The following is a 20,286-nucleotide window of genomic DNA, read 5'->3' on the forward strand; positions in this document are numbered from 1 at the left end:
TGCTGTAAAATCACAGGGACTGTGGACAAAAAAAAAATCTGTCATTTGAAGATGACCTAAGGTAATAATGAACAAAATCATTATTAATAAGAATGAGAATTTACAGAGAACTTTTCCATGCTCAAAGCACTTCACATGCATCAGTGCTTCCCACACTTTTTAGCACCAGGACCCATTTTTTTTAAATCTTTTTTTAAAATCAGTACTGTAGCTTGTACACATGCTTGCAATAGGGATCTATTATCCCTATTGTGGATAACAAAACTGACCTACTTTTAGGATGTTCCTGTCTTGTCACAGCAAGATAATGTATCTTTTAGACATTTTTAGATGTATCTCCCTATTTTTAGGTCAGATCTATTATCTCAGATCTATTCCATAATCCTTTGGCAACCCACCAAAAATCAGGTCGCAACCCAACAGTGGGAACAGACCCACAGTTTGGGAACCACTGATATACATTACCTTGCTGTGACAAGACAGGAACATCCTAAAAGTAGGTCAGTTTTGTTATCCCCACATTGCAGATGGAGAAGAGTGAGGCAGATCAAGAACAGCATGCCTAAAGTCACCTACAGCACAATCCAACGTGTATCTACTCAGAAATAAGTCCTATTGAGTTCAGTGGTGTCGTAAACTCCCAGGGTTTTGGGGTGCTCAGAGTTCTTGGTTCTTGAACCCTAGAGCCCTCAAGGACCCCTGTTCGGCAATACTGCCACCACCCTGTATGTGCCAGTGTCTCAGTCCAGGGACACTGAGTCCCTCTAGGCTTAATTCTATCCCTTGCAGGCACTGAGCACTCTCTTTACTTAAAGCCTCAGTCCTCAAGTTACTAGTCCTCAATGAGGATTTGGTAGCTTGCTGAACAGCTAGGCAGGATTCTGAACCTTTGTCCCCAACAGACAATGAAACAACTTAGTAAAAGGATTTTTACTTTATTAAGTACATAGGGTTACATAAAGTTACAAAAGGCAGCAAATGCTAGAGGCATAAAACTTCTAGGAAACATATCAGCATTAAAATAACAAAGCTAACTGGCTATCTCTATTATTCCCTAACTCTCACCTGGGTAAGCTTCTTTTGTAGATCTTTCCTCCCAGTTACCTATGAGGCCACATGGCCCTGGCAGGCTCTCTGCCTGCAGGGTGTTGCACCCATGCCAAAAGACAAAGACAAAAAGACCAAGACACCCCTTTGGCCTTTGTTCTTATCCTTCTCTTGCTAACAGGATGGGGTGACCCCGTACTCATTTAAACTGTCCAATCAGAGACCCTTGGGGCCAGAATCTTCCCGAAGTGAGGCTGGATGCTAGTCTTTCCCCTCCCCACTGGAGATCCATGGGCGCCTCTCTGTCTGTTTAGGTGCTACACATCACCTTCCATTGAGTTGTAAATTCCTTGCAGCTAGGACTGCAAGCCACTTCTCTGTTACTGGGTAACTGGTTCAGGCTTTACATGCTCCTAGGCCTAAACTGTACATATTCATGACAAGTGGGACTTCCTCCCATGAAAATTTGTACTGTATAGGATTTCAGCCCTAGTGGATTCATGACAAAGGCAAGATTTGAACGAAGGACTTCTTGGTTCATAGTTAAGAGTCAAATTATAGTGATTTGTTACATTCAGTATTAACTGACAGGCTTAACACAGAAAGTAGATCAGAAGCATACAGCATTGTATAGAGGGGGTTTAAATTTCCCCCCTGCACAAGAAGCAGATATCTGTAACAGCTGTTTGTGGCTATAACCATTTAGGGAGAGTTAGGAAAACAGTGGAGAGGGACAGGTTTTAACTCTCTTCCCACTGCACACTGCAGTCCCAAGCCCCCTACAGCTGTATTTATTTATACAAAAAAAAAAAAGGATCACTTTCGATCCAATTAATGACATGTTGAATATACAGTGTCATTTAGCCCTCAGTCTTTTAACTACTGTACTACACCAGCTCTGAGTCAGGAGAGCCTTTTCAGTCAGCTGGCCAATAACTGTGATTGCTTTCTCTTTTAGCCTATAAGACTTGAAATCTGGCTTGTGACTGTAGACCAGTGGTTCTCAAACTCTCTGGGAAAGTTTGAGAGCCAGTAAGTCTTTGCAGGGGCGGGCAGAGGAGGCAGCGGGGGCGGGGGGAAGGCAGCGGCGCCATCCCCAGGATCGCACTGCTCAAGGGGCTGCAGGGGCTTGGGTGCACTTACCCAAGCCTCCTGCAGCCTCCCTGGGTTGCGGGGAGCCCGGCGCGACTTCTGGCAGGGCTCCCGCGCGATCGCTCCGCATCCACTTTCCCTGCTGCGGGGAGCCCTGCCAGAAGTCGCGCCGGGCTCCCCGCACCCCAGGGAGGCTGCAGGAGGCTTGGGTAAGTGCACCCTAGCCCCTGCAGCCCCCTGAGCGGTGTGATCCTGGGGATCGCGCCACTGCCTTCCCCCCGCCTCTAGGCTGCCCCCGCCCCTAAGGGGGCAGAGACCAGGGCCTTCAGGCTGGGGTGTCGCGACGCCCCAGTTTGAATAGCACTGCTGTAAGCTGAAGCGTCAAACAGAAAACCCGTATCAGGCTCTTTAGGGATCCCTAATGCAGCTCATGGCTCTCCTACAACTCACCACACTCTTCAAGAAGACCTCTTATAAGCTAGAAATCAGGCTAGGGGGTGTTATTTATTTTTCACATTTTTATACCAACCTTCCTCCAAGGAGATTCCCTCCTTTTGACCTCTCAACAGCCCTGTGAGATAGGTGAGGCTGAGAGAAAGTGACTAGCCCAAGGTCACCCTGGAAGCTTCATGGCTGAGCAGGGACTTGAACTTGGATCCTCACCAAACATATTGGGGGGGGCACACTTTTTATTGCTGACTGTTGGGTGGATCTCAGAAAACAACAATCCAAAGCACATAAAAAAAGAACTGTTTTTAAACAGGGTTCTGACAAACCCTATCTGTTCTTGAAAATACCTACCAAGCCCATAAAGTCAAATGCCAGCATTTGACCTGTGCCCCTTTTGAACAGAGAGCTTCCCATCAGCTCTCAAAAACAAAACTCCACTTCTCCCTCTGGCCTGAAAACAGCAACAAACCTTTTGCCAAACAGCCCTGTCCAGCAGGAGAAGAATTTTGAGCTTTGCCTCACACCCTGTGCTGAAATCCACAGGCTACATTCCTGCCCCAGTTGCATCCTGAGAACAGAAGTCATGCCAAGTTTCATGCATGTGGTCTGAGAAAGATCTGACCTTAGTCCTTAAATACACATCCTCACCTGCCTCTAGGGCCCTCATCAGCTGACAAACAGCTTGCCCTTTCCTTCAGATTTCCTTATAGATGCCTATAGAACAGGTTTAAGCTGGTTTTCAGAAAATTCTAGTGTTACACAAGACAAATTCAGAGTTCCCAAACCCATGTTTCTCTTATAATGCTAACACAAGGAAGCTTTTGCAGAGAAAAACTGGCAAAAGGTGAAAAGTTAAGCAGTTCCTTCCTGATATTGTTATTATTTTTTACATTTCTATACCGTCCTTCCTCCAAGTACAACAGGGTGATGTACATAGTTCCTTCTCTCCTTCTGTCCTCACAACAACGCTGTGAGGTAGGTGAGGCTGAGGAATAGTAACTGGCCCAAGGCCATCCAGGAAGTTTCATGGCTGAGCGGGGATTTGAACCCGAGTCTTCCAGGTCTAAATCCAACTCCCACACCACATCCTGGCTCTCAATATTATATTTCTCCCCTTAGTCACTAGACTAGGAAGCATCCTAACTGCAGCAAAACTGAAACAGGTATTTTCAAGGAGAATCAGCCCTAGATCACACATACCTCCTACAGATGCAGGAAATCGGACACTGTTTTGTTCCATCAAGTACTCTCCCCTTTCGTGCCAGGGCAAGGGGCTGTTTTTGCCAGCAATTCTCAAGGAATTTTGCAGCATAAGCTATTTGAATGCACATGCGCAAGCTTGCATCCACACATTATTCACGGATGGTTTTTCAGGCCCTTTTCGGCGTGTTCATTTCCTGATTCTTCTCTTCCAATATCAAACCTACATACCTAGAATCTACAGTACACACAGTTTTTATAGGGACCCCTTTTATTGGTGGAAAGCGAGCTTAGTATCTATAAGCAGGACAAAACCTTATCATAAGCAAACAGAGATAGTACCGTGTGTCGAGTGCAAGAAATGCCTTTCCAACAACAACACTTTCCACTACTTGCCCCTTATTTGGAAGGGGTCCAATCTGTATCTTAGAGACTGGCACAAGAGCTAGTTGACACTTTATAGTCACAGCTCACAGCTTAACAGATGCTATACAAAAGGAAAAAGGAATGAGCAGTGGTGTGCCTACAGTACTTGGCACCTGGGGTGGTCTGCTGAAAGCCACGGGTAGACCTGACCTTGAGATCCCCTAGTAGAGGCCAGGACTACCAGCCACTTGAGATGAAGGGTAGACCTGGCGTCTACCTTGAGATCCCTGGGGCAGGCCAGGCCTATTGACTGTTCAGTGGCATATTTGACACCCACAGCAGACTGCCCTCCTGCCTTGATACACCACTGTGTACAAGAAGAGCCAAACAGCAAGACCGAGGCACCAACTCTTTCATATTGCTTAATAATGAAATTGCACCAGGACCAAGTGGACTGGTCCCTGGAGAGACTTCCAAGGGGGTATAACTGATGGTCCCAGCCAGGAGAAGGTGAATTTAATGCTCATAGTTGATGGAGACTGGTGTAAGCACTGGGTGATGATGCTAACTATGGCCTTGGGTGGAAGAGCTGGCAATTATACTATTTCAGTTACTGAAAAGAAACAAAACACAGGAGAGCACAATCCAGAAAAAGACAGTTGAAAACTGTGCTCCATTGATCAACATATGGTTACTTGCTTTGAACCCTCTGCATGTGGCAGGCAAACAAACAAACAAACAAACAAACAAAGAATGGGGCTTGGTTGCTACCATGTTAAATCCCACAGACAGCAGTGGGGCAATTCCAGACTAATCTTGTGCATGTCTGCTATACGCTACAGTGGGTCCTCCTTACCCAAAGGCTTGGCATCCATCAATTTCAGTTTCAGAAAGCTGCTGGACATGACCAGAAGTCTCCAGCGTTCCTTCTGGTTTGCACCAGAGACTTCCAGTCATGTCTGGAGGCCTCCCCATGCCACAGAAGGCCTACTGAATGTGACCAAAGGCATTTTCAGTTGTGTCTGGGAGGTCCTTTGAGACCCTTCCATGGATTTATCAGCTGACATTGCTTTCTGCGGGGGATCCTGGAACAGATCTCCTGCAGATACCGAGGACCCAATGTATGCACTGTGCATATATGTACACGACCAATGTGAATGGAGTTTTACACAGAACAAAAAGACAGAACCCTGCCCTGAGGAGCTTACAATCTAGAAATTGATACCACAGATGGAAGGAAGGGGATGGAGGCAGTGGTAAACAGGGGAAACATAGGCAATTGTTTCAATGATACATAGTAGCTTAGTTACATCGAGGAAGAGGAAGTAAGCGTCACTGATTTCAAGAGGGCCTATGTATATGTATTGAATTATGTATATGTATGTATAGAATTATGGCCATAGATACAAAGTGACAGGAAAAGAACTGTACAACTTATGGTGGGGGATGTCGTTTTCTGAATGCCTCAGCCCTCAACAGAAAGCTTCCTGCAACTAGAAAACCAACACATGAGAGAGAAGAGTTTTGAGATCACTCTGCAACCTGGTATGCTAGTTTTCTACCTGCAGGGAATCTTTGAAGCAGAACGGCATTCAAAAACAGCAGCACCTACCTGCCATCTAAGGTTCGTCCATCCATTCTACCACCCCAGGGTTCTTCAACCTCATTCTGCTAGATGTGTAGACTGATCCCAACATGCTAGATTGGACTCACTGTGTGATGTTATCTCCAGGGTCAGACTTGCCTTAATTTATTCAAAATCTATTTATTCATAATCTAATCTAGTAGAAAGCCTCAAGCATCAAGATCCCCACAACACACTTGGCTGCACTTTTCTAGGAGGGTTTGGCTACTAACAGTGTGATCTCCAGGGAGCAGAAGAATAAAACTGGCAGGTTCAGGCTTGTCCTGCTGGCAATACACTTTGGGTATCTGGGACTGCCAAAACACACCTGCCTGGGGATGTTTTTCTACCGTCTGGAGATATCGGCGAACACACCAGTGTTTCACCTTTTCACACCAGGGACTTACTTTTAATCCCAACTGGCAATAAGGGGATCCCATTGTAATTGTTTATCTTCTGTGTCTGCCTTTGTTCTTCTCATTCCAGATTGTAAAGGAACATAGCACTTCTATACCAAGGGCCAGCCCATCCATGATGCGAATGAGCCCATTCGCATTAGGTGGCAGATTGGGGCCCAAGCAGAAGGGCAGTGAACAGACACCTGCCACCTCCCCGCACTCTGCCACCATGGATAGAAAAGCTAGAATCTTTACCAGTCGCTTCCTCTGCGTTGCTCTCTAATCAAAACAAGAAATGCCGGGTGCACTCCCATTGTGCCCTGTATTCTCTGCTTTGCCCGTGTTGAAGAAGGAGTGAGATTGCTGCATTCCAATACTTGGGGTGCAGTGATCTGGCTCCCTCACCTTCCTCCACCAGGCACTGTAAAAGAGCACAGTGAGAGAAGGATCTTCTTCACTCTTTCCTCCTTTAAACAAAAGAGTAAAGGTAGAGCACTCTGGGAGCAATTTCCCAGCTCTGATTGAAGAGTCTGTACAAAAGAAGAAGCCAGGTCTAGGAGGCAGAGGCAGAGCTATGAGCTGCCTCAGGCAGCCCAACAGCTTCAGCCAACCCTGCCACGAACTGCAGCATTTACGAAGGAGCAGGAATTATGGAAGGTGCCTGTTTCTTATTTCAGTATGACAGGTTGCACCTAGCAAAAATTCTGTCTTGTGCCTGTGCAGAGATACAGAAGTCCAGACTTCCTATCTGGCCAGTCTGTGTCCATTCCCCACCCCCATCATCTTTCTTTCTTTTTAAAAGAATTAATTAAAAATAGAGACAGTGCCACACATGTGGCACTCTTCAAGTCACATTGACTCAATAATAGCTGCTATGATATGCCACAGTTACAGCCACATGTGAGTTTCAGCCCCTGTTTGAATAACTGGCAGATGGGACTGCTTGTTCTGGGGCCTCTAGGAGACAGCAAGGCAAATGTGTTTATACATACAGTCGGTCCTCATTATCTGTGGACTCCATTCCTGTGGATTTGCTTATCCGCAGCAATAAAAGTGTAACCTATGTTGTCACATATGAAGTCTTTTCGTGCCCATTCGCAGTTGCCCAAAGAAGTCTGAGAGGCCTCAGGCAGTTCTCCCAACTTCTGTTGTTCTCGCGGCTTAACAAGTCTCCACATGTTCTCAGGGGTTCTCCCTGCCAGCTTAACAGGTCACAGTTAAGTGCTAAGTGCTACATGAAGTGCTAACTGATTTATGGTGTATCAACAATGGCAGTAAAGCATTGTACTAATGAAACTACAAACTTGTTGAACTAGCCTCACTATCACCCAACCCACAGAGTTCAAGGTAAGATTCAGGTTCATAAAGATCATACAGTGTAGAGCAGGGGTGCCCAAACCCCGGCCCAGGGGCCACTTGCCCTCAGAAGCCCCCAATCAGGCCCTCAGTGAGCCCCCAGTCTCCAATGAGCCTCTGGCCCTCCAGAGACTTGCTGGAGCCTGTGCTGGCCCAAAACAACTGCTCTCAGCATGAGGACAACTGTTGAGAGGTTGAACTCCTCTGAGCTGTGGGAAGAGGGCTCCCTCCACTACTTGCTGATTCATATCTGTGATGCAGCAGTGGTAGTGAAGGAAAGGCTGACCTTGCTTTGTGCAAGGCCTTTTATAGGCCTTGAGCTAGTCCAAGACCTTCATTCATTCATATAAGTGCCGTCTCTAATATATTCATTTATGTAAATTTATTCAAATATTAAATGGTAAATTAATTCTTTCCCGGCCCGTGACACAGTGTCAGAGAGATGATGTGGCCCTCCTGCCAAAATGTTTGGACACCCCTGGTGTAGAGGGTCCATAGGAACCTGACCCTACTTTCCGCGTAGGATCAATGATTCCATAACCGCAGTTTCTGTAAGCATGGAGTTTTCCAGTTTCCAATGAGAATTGACTGTAATAACATTTACAGCATGTACCTAGGCATATCTACTCATCACAACTAAGTCCCACTGAATTCAATGGAACTTACTCCCAGATAAGTGTGTACAGGATGGCAGCCTTACTCACCGTACTCATTCTATGTTTGGGATTAGGTCAATCACCAGGGCTGCATTAATAAATCTCTCCTTGTTCCAATGTTAGCATACCACAATGTCTAGAACAGCTGATTTCATGCTGAATGCAGATAAAATGGACATTTGCAACATCTATGGACATGGCCCCACTCTACTGCTGGGTGACCGACGCAATGCCACAATCCATTTGAGTCCGACACCCTTTACAGGGCAATCCCTGATAGAAAGCCAAGCTCCACATATCCCACCAAGCAGACAGGAAGTCACACTTTGGAGTCAAAAACTATCCCTCGAACCTTCCCAGGCGCAATGATCTTAGATGTACCAGCCAGCATCCATCTTGCCTTCAGCCATCTCTAGCTATCAAAGCTGAGAAAAACCACTTCCCTGGCCACTCTGAGACATGACAGGGGTCTGGAGACGATCGTCTTCAGATGATAATGGAACTGAAAGTGGTTTGAAATTGGTCTCATTTCCAGCAATGGAATACAGACACATTTATTTTGTCCCATACTCAACCTTGGTCAAACTGAATGTACTGTACAGTTCTTTAAAGCAAGGCAAACATCTTATTACCACAAGTGAAAGTAGAATGAGTGTGTCCATGCCACAAACCGACAACTCTGGGGAAAAAAAATTACTGGTGTCTGGCACATGACAGTATAAATCACAAATACACACAACTACCTGTACTCCATCTTGAGCCAAGTGAGGGTTGTTCCCACAGCTGCAAGACTTTTACACTTCTTATACGTTAGGTTTATAAGTATGCAACCTCTTTCACCCTCCACAAAGCCTGTGTGGTCGGCAAAGCTGCAAGAATATGACTTGCCTGCAGCTACCCCATGTCTCATAGCCAAACAGTGGAATGAACCTGATTTTCCCACTGCTCAACTGTAATCTCCTGCATCAGACCCTATGTTGACTGTGCACACTGAAAAGACCAATGCACATGATTAATTATAGACCAGACACCATCAGTGGAAGGCCACCTGCTATTTTGGGAGGATATTTTTCTCCTATCAAAAAAAGCAGTACTGTTGGGGATTGCATGTTTTGCAAGAAGAAATCATATTATCAAACCTCTTTCTGTGGGAAACCTGTCCAGTCAGGTCTGTTCCCATCGCCATTTCTGTAGAATCATCCATTGCTTGACCATGAATATTTTTGAGCATGCATGTTTTCCTCGCAGTTACTCTGAATGATGGATGGTGTAGTCTTAAGACTACATAAACAGATGCTATTGTGGTTAATCAAGATTACAGGAATTAGTGGGGGTGATATGGTACAAAAAGGGTTGCAGTAAGACAAAACATATCCTAGTATTTTTAAAATCTGTTAAGAGCAGAAATGGGTTTGGAATTTGCATTCATTTGGAAATTTGGTCTTTCAAAAGAGCTGCCATGCTTACCTAAAACTTCAGATCCTGGGTTTGATCTATAACCCATTTCTATGATATGGAGGCAAGTGGTAGCCCCCATATGGAGTGGTAGCTTTTGTTTCTTGTACTGTAAATTATCTCACATTTCTTTCAACAGCCTCAAAAAGCCACCCTCCCCTTTTTACCCAAACAATACACACATTTATTTTGATTATTAATTCAGTAAAGATGGGGTTATGGTACATTGCCTTGAGCATTTTCAAGGAGGAGAGTATATGCTCAATGTTGCATATACGCAACAGGAACCAAATGTGTACACTGGTGGATGGGGCAAAAAGGGGTTAAATTTAAAAAAATAAATTAAATTATTTAGCTGTAATAAAATAATTGATTATTTGATTAAAAGGTTGGTCGACTTAGATCAGTCGAAGTATTAAAGATATAAATGTTAAAGGTGTTAAAGATATAGATCTGTTACATTTCCCTAAATGCAATCACATACCATGGTAGCATCTAGTCCAATATCTTAAAAAATAAAACGCTGAAATGAATGCGGACCCACCTGAAATTGGCCGGCGACCCACCCACAGTTTGAGAAACACTCGGATAACTCCTATTAATAAATCAAATATTTTTTTTAATGGGGGACATTAATAATCTCAGGTAGCCCTTGACAAAGACAATTGACTAGGCTGGGCGGCAACCTTCAGTCTCAAAAGACTATGGTATAAGCCTAAAGCACCCGGTATTCCCAAGTGGTCTCCCATCTAAGTACTAACCAGACCTGACCCTACTTAGCTTCCGCAATCAGACAAGATCGGGCATGTGCAGGGTAACAGTTGCTGCTATACATTAACATAACCCTAGGCAAATTTCTCAGCTTGCCTCTTTCTAAGCCTGATTGTTCTTCCTGGCTTTGAAAACAGTTTCAAAGGCAGCACCCAAGCACTCCTGCTGATGACATCACTGCTCAAGCTGTAAGAAAAGCCCCAGAACCCCAATCCTCCAACTTGCCCCCACTCAATTACACCCCTGAATGTAACTCAAATATAGTAATTCAACTATATTATGTTAAATATAATTTGAATTATTCTATTTCAAACTCCAAGCACTGTTCAGCAAACACTGTGCCATGCCCTGCCCAACTCATAAAGAAACTGTTTCACAAAGAAAGGTAAACATTGTTCGAAACCTGAAAAGCTGACAGCTATGCCTCTGCTAATCCATACCAGTCAATAACCACAGACCTGCCTGCCAAAACTTGTTCCCAACCACAGGTTGTTTCCCAAATTGGAACTGTTGTGTCTAAGCCCAGCTCAACTCTGTGCTGTATAATTCGTTCTGCAGAAGTCAAAGAGGAATGCCAAGTTCCATCGCCTTCATTTGTCCTGTTTAGTGCACCAACACAATCCCACATTTGTGTTTACTCCTAAGGCTGCAATACTATCCACACTTTCCTGGGAGAAAGTTCCATTGACTATAATGAGACTTACTTCCAAGTAGACAGGTATAGGATTGGGCTTTAAGTCACACTGTGTTCTATAGTACTTAGTTACAAGTAAGTGTACACAAGACTGTAGCCATAATCAATTTTTCCACTAGCGTAATAAATCCTAGCCAATCAAACAACCAAGAGCTGAATCACGGAAACCTCATATCATTCATTTTTATATGACACTGTTGACTTCGTTTTAGATAACACAATCAACTGAATGATGCTTAAAGGCCAGGAAACAAACACTGTTTTGGTAATCATTATTCAGCTATGATCTGAGCAGAACTACAAATGGCACTGATGTTAGTAATAAGGCACTTAGCTATTAATTACCTCCCATGTCTTAAGGGCAAAAACTGGCATGGCAAACAAGGCTGTCTCCCAGGGCTGAGCTGTGATGCCAGTTAAGCCCTGCAGAGCCCCTTGAATGGCATCCCCTTCCTCCAGATCACAGACCCAGCCTTCAGCCTAAAACTGGGGGGAGGGGGTTAGTTTCTAATAATAAAGGTGATGAGTTCAGGTTTGTCTGCAAACACCACAGCTCTGCTCTGGAGAAACCCTTCTGCCCCCCACCATCTATTATGCCCTATAGGTGGTACCAAAAAGGGGGGAGAGGGGGGCAAGCGCCCCCCCCCAACAAGTGGCTCGTCCCCATATTGCTACCTATGTTGAAGGATCAGCACTTTTCACATGCTCAAAGTGCTTTTCTTCACGATCATCAATCAATGCATATAAAAGGCATCAAAAGCTACAGAGAGCAGTGGTGGGGTCACTTCCATTTCTGTTTAGGATGGGGGACATCAATAGGAACGATAGAGCTTTTTCTTTCCGAAATCTGAACAAGTGATCAAATGCCCTCCCCCCATTCATTTTGACTCCTCTGCCCCTCCCCCCATTCAGCAAACTTTTCCTGGCGCTGCCACTTTCTCTGAACTGTGGGCGAATCTCGCCATTGAAGGAACGGGGAGGGGGTGATGCACTCTACACATGCTCAGGAGCAGGCTGGAGCCCCGGGACTGAACCCTTGCTGGAGCTGCCTGCGGACTCACAGCCAACAAAAAGTTCTGGAGCGGATCACACGCACTTGGAAGGGAAGAGTGCCAAGGTGGAGATGCCCGGGGTGGTTCAGGGGAAGAGCTCGGAGGAGGCTCGCCCTCTCCCTGCCCGCCAGCCAGCCAGCCACTCACCCAGCTTCTTGAAGGCGCGGTGCCCCGAGAGCTTGGCAACTCCGCTGCAAGGCTGGACGAAAACTTGCTGTTGCTGCTGCTGGTTCTCCAAGCGGGACTTCTTCCTTTTGCCACAGATCATGGTCCAGCTTCCCACGGATCGTGCCCGATCTCGCCCCCAAGAAGTCCTTTGCCTGCACCGCTAGTCCACTCTGGGGGGCAAGAAGTGCGCAGCCCGCCCTGTGCGATGCCTCCGGGGGCGGATTCGGTCTCCTGCGCGCAGCTGGGCGTTGCACAGATTGGAGAAGCAGCAGCAGAGAGGCTCTCACATTTCAGCGACGCAGGCAAAGGGGCTTAACCCTTTCTCGCCCTCTCTCCCCCGCCTGCAAGGAAGGAGGGAGGGAGGGATGGGTCTGGGCCTGGGTGTGTGTGTGTCTCTTCCAGGTTCATCGGCAAGGAGGCTCACAAACCCCGGAAGGAACCTGCCTTCTTCTCTTGCCCCCACCCACAGGCTTCATGGGACACGTGGTGCTTCAGAGACCATGCCAAGTGCCCTGGTCATGGTCAGAAGGGCCAGCCCAAGATCTGTCACTCCCCCTCTCCCCCATTTCAGTCTTAACACATCTGAGAGCAGCCCAACATGAAAGAATCAGTAGCTAACCAGGGGACTACTGTACACTGCCCAGGGGAAAACTTCCTTTAAAACGGAAATCCCAAGACTCTTGACAGCATCCCCTGGGAGGAAGGGGATGTCACCCTGTCCAGAGCTGCTAAGGTGCCTCTCTGTACCTCCTCAAAAAGTGGAAGGTTCTTCTGCTTAGGGCAAGCAGATGCCTCTAGGGCATTGATTGATTTTCAGCCTTTTCATCTCACAGAAGGCTGGCAAGGCACTAAAAAGGCACACCATCTGTTTTTTGAGAACTGACAAGGCACACTGTGCTGTCAATGGGGGCCTCACATCCCCCAGTGGTCCTTGTGATAAATGACCCTCTCCCAAATTCCCGTGGCACACCTGGGGACCATTGGCAGCACACCAAGGTGCCGAGGCACACTGGTTGAAAATGGCTACTCTAGGACCTTGGTACCGGGGGCCCAAGACCTCCTGAAAACAGAGCAGCAAACCACATGCTGCCCCCCACCCAATGATGTACCAATGATCTGCTTCTCCTACTCTCCACTGTTCCAACTCCACACTCTCCTCCCCATCACATTTCCTCTCTCTCTGTCCCCCTCTTCCTTTTTCCAATCCAGGGACTGGAAGGAGAAGGAAGCATGGAAGCAAGGAGGTGACAGAGGCAGGCACCCCCACCAATCTGCTGCCCAATGCAGCTGCTTCATTTGGTCTCATGGAAGGGCCAGTCCTGTTGATGCCCCAGGTCTTTGCCTTGTTTGCCTCTATGGTTGGGCTGGCCCAGAACAGGTGTTGAGGGTGTTCACCCACATATACACTGACATGTGCACATATGCTCATGTTTCAGGCCGCTTATGATTATTGCTCAGGATATTGGGCTAGCTTGCTAATTCTACTCACAGAGCACTTATCATTATAAATTGCTGTTTTTCAGACTTTGTACTTTCTGTAATAAACTACTAAGAAGCAAATTGACCAGTTGGATATAGGTGGCTGAAAGAAGGGAGAGAAATGAGAGAGAGAAACAAGAAGAAACAAGAAATTTGTTGATAATTGGTTCCTGTTGCATGTATGTTTGTTTTAATGATGAAGTTGGTGATAATGTACAAGAACATACAGTCCTGTGATTTCCAATTACTTTTATGTTATGGCTTTCTTTCTCTAACTCTAAATTCAAACCTTACAAAGTGTTAAAAGGGTTAAAGAAGCTACATTAGTAGCCATTGTTTTGGAAATCTGCAGGTTGGGGCAGAATATGTTTCCGCATCCATTTATCTTCCCAGGAACCTCTTCTAGTGCAGAAAAAGGATGGGGTGTGTTCTTTAAAACAGTTAATCATGGAGTTCATTGGAAAGAAGAGAAGTTGTCCACAAACTGCAATGAGATCAACCTTTAATTTCAGAAGGATGCATTGCCTTCAAGGCAAGAAAAGTGAGATAAAAATGTTTTAAGATAAACAGAGCAGGTAACACTGGTAGAACACTTCTTCTGCCAATGCAATGAGAACATAGGATTGGCTGTAACTGACAGCAAATTCTTGTTCTTCACTATTGCCAGCGCACAAAAGATTGTGCTGGCAATAGCAAAGTACAGGATTTTGCTGTCAGTTACAGCATATACAAAAGAGTGTCATAAAGCACATTTGCAACAACTTTCGTGTAAGCAGTGCCGGTGCAGTCTCCTCACCTGCAGCCACCAGCAGAGGTAAGTGCTGTGCTGAGTGGCACCAGAGCAAAGGAAGGGTGGACTGAAGGTGGAAAGGGAGTGTTTCTGGGTGGGGGAAAAGCAGAACAGGTGTCAGACAGGCCCAAGAGAGGGGCAGAATCAGTGGAGGACGCCTCCACCATATCCTACACGGGGCTTCTCAGACTTGCACCAGCTAAATAACTGGTACACACAGAGGTGTTCCTTGGGGTCCCCGCGCCCGGGGCAACCCCCAGTTTTTCTCCACCCCCTGCACCTGACCCGGAAGTAATTGCAGTGATGTCATTGTCACCGCAATTACTTCCATGCAGCTGCCTCCTCCGTTCCCCCTTTGAAAATAAGGGGGAATGGAGGAGGCAGCCGAGGCCCCCATGGAGCCTTCTGCATCGCTTGCAAGCGGCATGGAAGGCTCTGTGGGGGCCTGGGAAGCGGCATGCGTCTCCTCCAAACAGAGAGGGTGCATGCCACTTCCCCTCCACCTCTGAGGGACACCTTCAGAGGCAGAGGAGGGGCGCCCCGGTGGAGGGTTCCATGCAGATGTCTCCTCTGGAGTGGTCTGGGGCTGCTGGAAGCAGCACCCCAGACAGATGGGCTTCCAGCAGCCCCATACCATTCCAAAGGAGACCTCCGAGAAATCGGAGGAGGCGTACAACCTCTTCCGCTCCGCCTCTGAGGGATGCCGCAGAGATCTGTCCATTGGAGTGGTGGACTCCACTGGAGGTCTCCACTGGAGTGCTCTGGGGCTGCTGGAAGCAGCGCCCCAGAGAGGCGGGTTTCCAGCAGCCCCAGACTGCTCCAAAGGAGACCTCCGTGCCACTCACAATTGGTGCGGAAGGCTCCTCTGGAGCCCAGGAAGCGGCACACGTCTCCTCCTAAATTGGAGGAGGTATGCGCCACTTCTGCTCTGCCTCTGAGGGACACCCTCAGAGGCGGAGCGGGGGTGCCCAGAAGCACTCCTGGGAGGCAGTAGGAAGCTGCCTCTCAGGCAGCGTTTCAGTGCTGACTGGGCCACCCCCCCTCCTTTATAGGAGGAGATGAGATGGGCACCCTAGAGCGTCAGTGCCTCTCTAGGGCGCCTGTCTCCTATCCTCCTATGAAGGGGGGGTGGCTCAGTCGGCACCGAGGTGCTGATGGAGAGACAGCAAGCTGCTTCTCCGCAGCGCTCCTGGGTACTCTTCCGTGGGGTGGGGGCAGGGGCCAGGGCCAGGGCGAGTGTCTGAGAGGCGCCCCTGGAGGGTTGGTGCTTGGGGCATTTGCCCCATTTGCCCCCCTCTAGGTCCGCCAGTGGTGTAGCCAAGTATGCAGGTGACATTAAATTCATCAGCTTGGTGAAAAATTGAACAGTCATGAACTCCAGAATGTTCTCTCCAAACTGGGTGAATGAGTAACAAGGTTGGGGGGGGAAGGTTCAATGTATGAAGTGATGCTTGGTAGAGCAAAAAGATTGTACCTTCATTTATTCACTGATGGGTCTGAGTGGGTGGTGTCTCTCTAGGAGAGAGATTTTGAGGGCATGGGGACAACTCAGAGAAAACAACATCAACTCAGTGCACAACTGCTATGGAAAAGGGAACCTCCCAGAAAGCGTTATGAGGAAAGGGACAGAAAACAAAATGGTCGGTATCCTCATGTCCTGATATGAATCTGTGGCGCAGCTGCACATGAAGACTGTGTTTACTTTTGTGTCCATCCCCCCCTTGCCTCTCAAAAAGGTTGTCATTGAGCCAGGAAAGATGTTTGGAGACAACCTGAGCAGCTCAATAATTTTGAAAATAGCAGCTCCTTGCTGTGGCCAGTGGGAAAAACAATAGCTTAATTACACTGAATAACATTGAAAATCTGGGAATTCCTGGGGGTAGGAGAGGGCAAAGAAAGCGGTCAACCTGGTCAAGGCTGATTGGACAAAGGGAGAGCTAATACTATCACAGAAAAAGTGGGCTCTGAATGGAGATGACTTGAACAACAGAATATAAAACAACAGCCATCTTTTATCACACTGAGTTAGGAAAGGAGGGAGGGGAGGGTTAAAGCTGAATTTGATGAAGGCTTCCTATAGCTGCCATCTCCTCTCTTTAAAAGGCAAATAAGAGAAAACCTTACAGTCTAAATCTTATGACAGACAGACAGATGACCTTTATTAGGCATAAAACTTAGCAGTTGCCTAAGCAACTTACACAAAAGGTTGCATTCCAGCAGGTCATCAGAACAGAAATAAGTATAGATTCAGATAAAATTTCCCTCCATTTTACTTTTAGTTAAAATCTCATATAAAAAATCCGCCATGGGTTCTACCATTTTCTCATTTGTAAGTAATATCTGTAATTTCAGTTCGTCATGACAGTCGGAGTGATTGACAAAAAACGAGTCCAAATACATAGATCTAGACTCCTTGTAAAGCAGGCAGTGGAGCACTGTGTGGATCAGAGACTCCCTGGATCCCAACTCACAAGAACATGTCAATTGCTGTTGCGTAGTTTTGTTAAATTTCAGATCCAGTTCCCGGGAAGGGAACACATTACATCTGGCGAGCGTAAAAGCACGACGAGGTAAAGGATTATCTAAAATATATTAAAATCTAGAACACTGGCCAGAAGAGGGAAAAATCTGAAAATGCAAAGGTGAATGGGTTTTCTTTGCCTCAGCAAGGAGTCCCTGGTATTCAATATCTTTCAATCTAGAGATTATGATCTTTCTGGCCCACATCAGTCATTACCCACCAAGTCCTCCAGTACACCAATCAATTGTAGCTTACTAAAAAGGCAAATATAGCCAGAGTAAGTCCAAGAATCAGAAAGCAAATCCTGAATCAGTTAGCTATTCCACCTCATCTTACTTAACCAAATACTTAACCAAAAACTAATGAATCTACGCCAAGCTGTACATTCAAGTCTTTGTTGTCCTGCTTCTAAACAGAGTGCGGTGTACGGGATACAATGGGGTAAACCAAAAATCTTATAAAGAAAAATTGAAAGTACTCTTTCTATTTCCTTATTAAAAACAGCAATCCAAATTGGTATCCCATAGAATAATTGGGCCACGACTTTGGCTTTAAAAATACGCAGGGCTGCAGAAATGTAGGAATTTCCCCTTGTGTAGAAAAAGCATAAAATGCCCTGTAAAGATAGTCTAGCAGATTTGAGGGCAGCTCTGTGCTGCCGAACCCAGGACAGAGTATGATGAAAGGTCAAACCCAAATATTTGAAGGTTTTGACCTGTTGAATAGCCTTGCTGTTAAAGACCCAAGAGGGCTGTTTCCATCGCCTTTCAAAGACTAAAATTTTAGATTTCGAGTAATTTAGCTGTAGAGCATTGTCTGAGAAATATTGGATGCACCTAGAAATCAAGCGCCTTAGCCCGACTTGCATTCGCAAGAGTAACGCCATGTCATCAGCGTAAAGTAAAAGGAAAATAGGGTGTTGATTGAGACTTGGGCAGTGGGAATCAGTCTCTAACAAAAAAGGGGCAAGGTTGTTAATGAATAAATTAAATAAAGAGGGGACAAAATTAAATAAAGAGGGGTCTAAATCTTATGATTTAATTATGATCTGTGTGACTAAAAGTAAGAACAAAGGAAACTTCTTATGACAGCAGCCTTCTGTGTTGTAATTGCTTGCTGGGCTGTGATTATGATGACACCCAAGAGTCATAGTTTTGCCCACAGGCAAGAGCTGGGCCAGCCAGAACTGGATGTTTCGACTTAAGTACAGACTCCTGGAATCAAACCTGTATTTAAGTAGAGGTCTTCATGTAGTTAAAGAGCAATGTAATGGATAGGTAATAGTGATCCATGATTGCAGGGAACCTGATACTGAGGGCAGTATGGGGCTTGTGAAAGAAAGAAAGAAAGAAAGAAAGAAAGAAAGAAAGAAAGAAAGAAAGAAAGAAAGAAAGAAAGAAAGAAAGAAAGAAAGAAAGAAAGAAAGAAAGAAAGAAAGAAAGAAAGAAAGAAAGAAAGAAAGAAAGAAAGAAAGAAAGAAAGAAAGAAAGAAAGAAAGAAAGAAAGAAAGAAAGAAAGAAAGAAAGAAAGAAAGAAAGAAAGAAAGAAAGAAAGAAAGAATTCATTTTTAATGGCATGTCTGTTTTGACCCTTAACACAACCACTGCTAGGTATTTGACCTGCACTGAAAGCCTTGTTAATGCTCTTGTTTCTGAAAGTAACACCACCAATTAAAGTTTCTCTTAAACTAGGCATTTCTGCATTCACAGCACAATCCTATGCATTGTCAGACTTAAGTGTATGAATTCAATGGGACTTACTCTCAGGAAAGTGCAGCATTATTCCCCAATCCTATCTCCCAATTTATGACAGCTGGACGGTGTTCCACGCTTTTGGTCCATATGGCCCTTAAGACAGCTTAGACCAATTTTTATCTATTTTAAAACCACATGAAAAGCAATAAGGGTGGCATAAAATCAACATCTACAAAACAAGCAAAGTACAATTCCTAAAACCACGCACAATCCAGCAGCAGCCAACATCAGGGTAGCCCTGTCTTACCCTAAAAGCCAGATCTTTACTGCCTGTCAAAAGTGTGGGGACCCCCGGAAGAATGGAAAAATTATTTTTCTATTTTGCTGTGTAAACCATTTTGTGAACAACTTTTGATTCACTGTTATTGCAAGTTAAGACGCCTCATAGGTCACAAAGAAAAAGACTCGAAATATTTTAACAATATCTGGTGAAATTTCAAAATCTGGTCATTATGAGGGGAGAGGACCTAGCAGGGCAGGATTGGTGTACTCTCCTCCTGCTAGTATTGTCTTCTCCTCCCAGCTACCAGTGCGACACTTTTAACAATAGTATATCCATGTCCTTTCTTCCTTTGTCTCTGCAATTTGATGCCTTCCCTGCAATCTTGAAACCTATCTTGCAACTCATTTGTGGAAGTAGAGGAAATCAATGCCCCAAAGGTTGCCAGTGCCTCTGCAGTTGGGATACAATGCATTTTGCACGTGCTTATGGGGGAACTCAACTTCTTTGCTATTAATATACTCCAGGGTTGAGTTGGGCCTTCTGAAAGAGGCTGTGCATTCAAGTCCTAGTCCAGTGTTTCTCAAAATGTGGGTCGAAACTCACTAGGTGGGTCACGAGATAATTTCAGGTGGGTCCCCATTCATTTCAATATTTTATTTTTAATGTATTAGACTTGATGCTACCAAGGTAGGTGACTGTATTTGGGGAGATGTTACACATCTGTACTTTTAACAGGCTACTATGTGTATGCTTTTAACAATGATAGTAAATGGGACTTCCTCCTAGGTAAGTGTGGGTAGGATTGCAGCCTAAGATTGTTGAAACTCTTCCTGCTTGATGATGTCACCTTCAGTCATGACATCAGTTCCAATGGGTCCTGACAGATTCTCATTCTAAAAAGTGGGTCCCGTTGCTAAAAGTTTGAGAACCACTGCCCTAGTCAGCCCAGCCTAAGAATTTAATTCACATGTTTTTAGCAGAAAGATTTTGCCAATACAGAAGAACAGCACCATCTAGGGGTCCAAATGAGGCATCTTCAATGCTCACTGTATGTTGTAACCAAGGGATGGTGGTGTCATTGCAAATATACTTTATTACTAAAGTTTACCTAGTATCATGAATTTTGGATAACCACAACTTTTAAAAAGTCTTATCTATCAAAATTTCAAGGAGTTTAACAAAGCAAATTA

At 45.5% G+C, this 20,286-nt stretch overlaps 1 protein-coding gene across 3 annotated transcripts in view; it reads right to left on the minus strand.

The window, feature by feature from the left end:
* The window catches only part of PLCD3 (phospholipase C delta 3), a 56,192-nt gene extending 43,460 nt beyond the window's left edge, over nt 1-12,732 (minus strand). For all 3 annotated transcript variants that reach the window (XM_066631303.1, XM_066631302.1, XM_066631304.1), the window contains exon 1: nt 12,309-12,732. In XM_066631303.1, coding sequence (XP_066487400.1) covers nt 12,309-12,429 — 121 coding nt within the window. In that variant the 5' untranslated portion in view covers nt 12,430-12,732. The remainder of the gene's footprint in view (nt 1-12,308) is intronic.
* Nucleotides 12,733-20,286: the final 7,554 nt, after the last annotated feature.

This window comes from Tiliqua scincoides, chromosome 5, assembly GCF_035046505.1.
Source record: "Tiliqua scincoides isolate rTilSci1 chromosome 5, rTilSci1.hap2, whole genome shotgun sequence".
In the NCBI taxonomy this organism is placed as follows: domain Eukaryota; kingdom Metazoa; phylum Chordata; class Lepidosauria; order Squamata; family Scincidae; genus Tiliqua; species Tiliqua scincoides.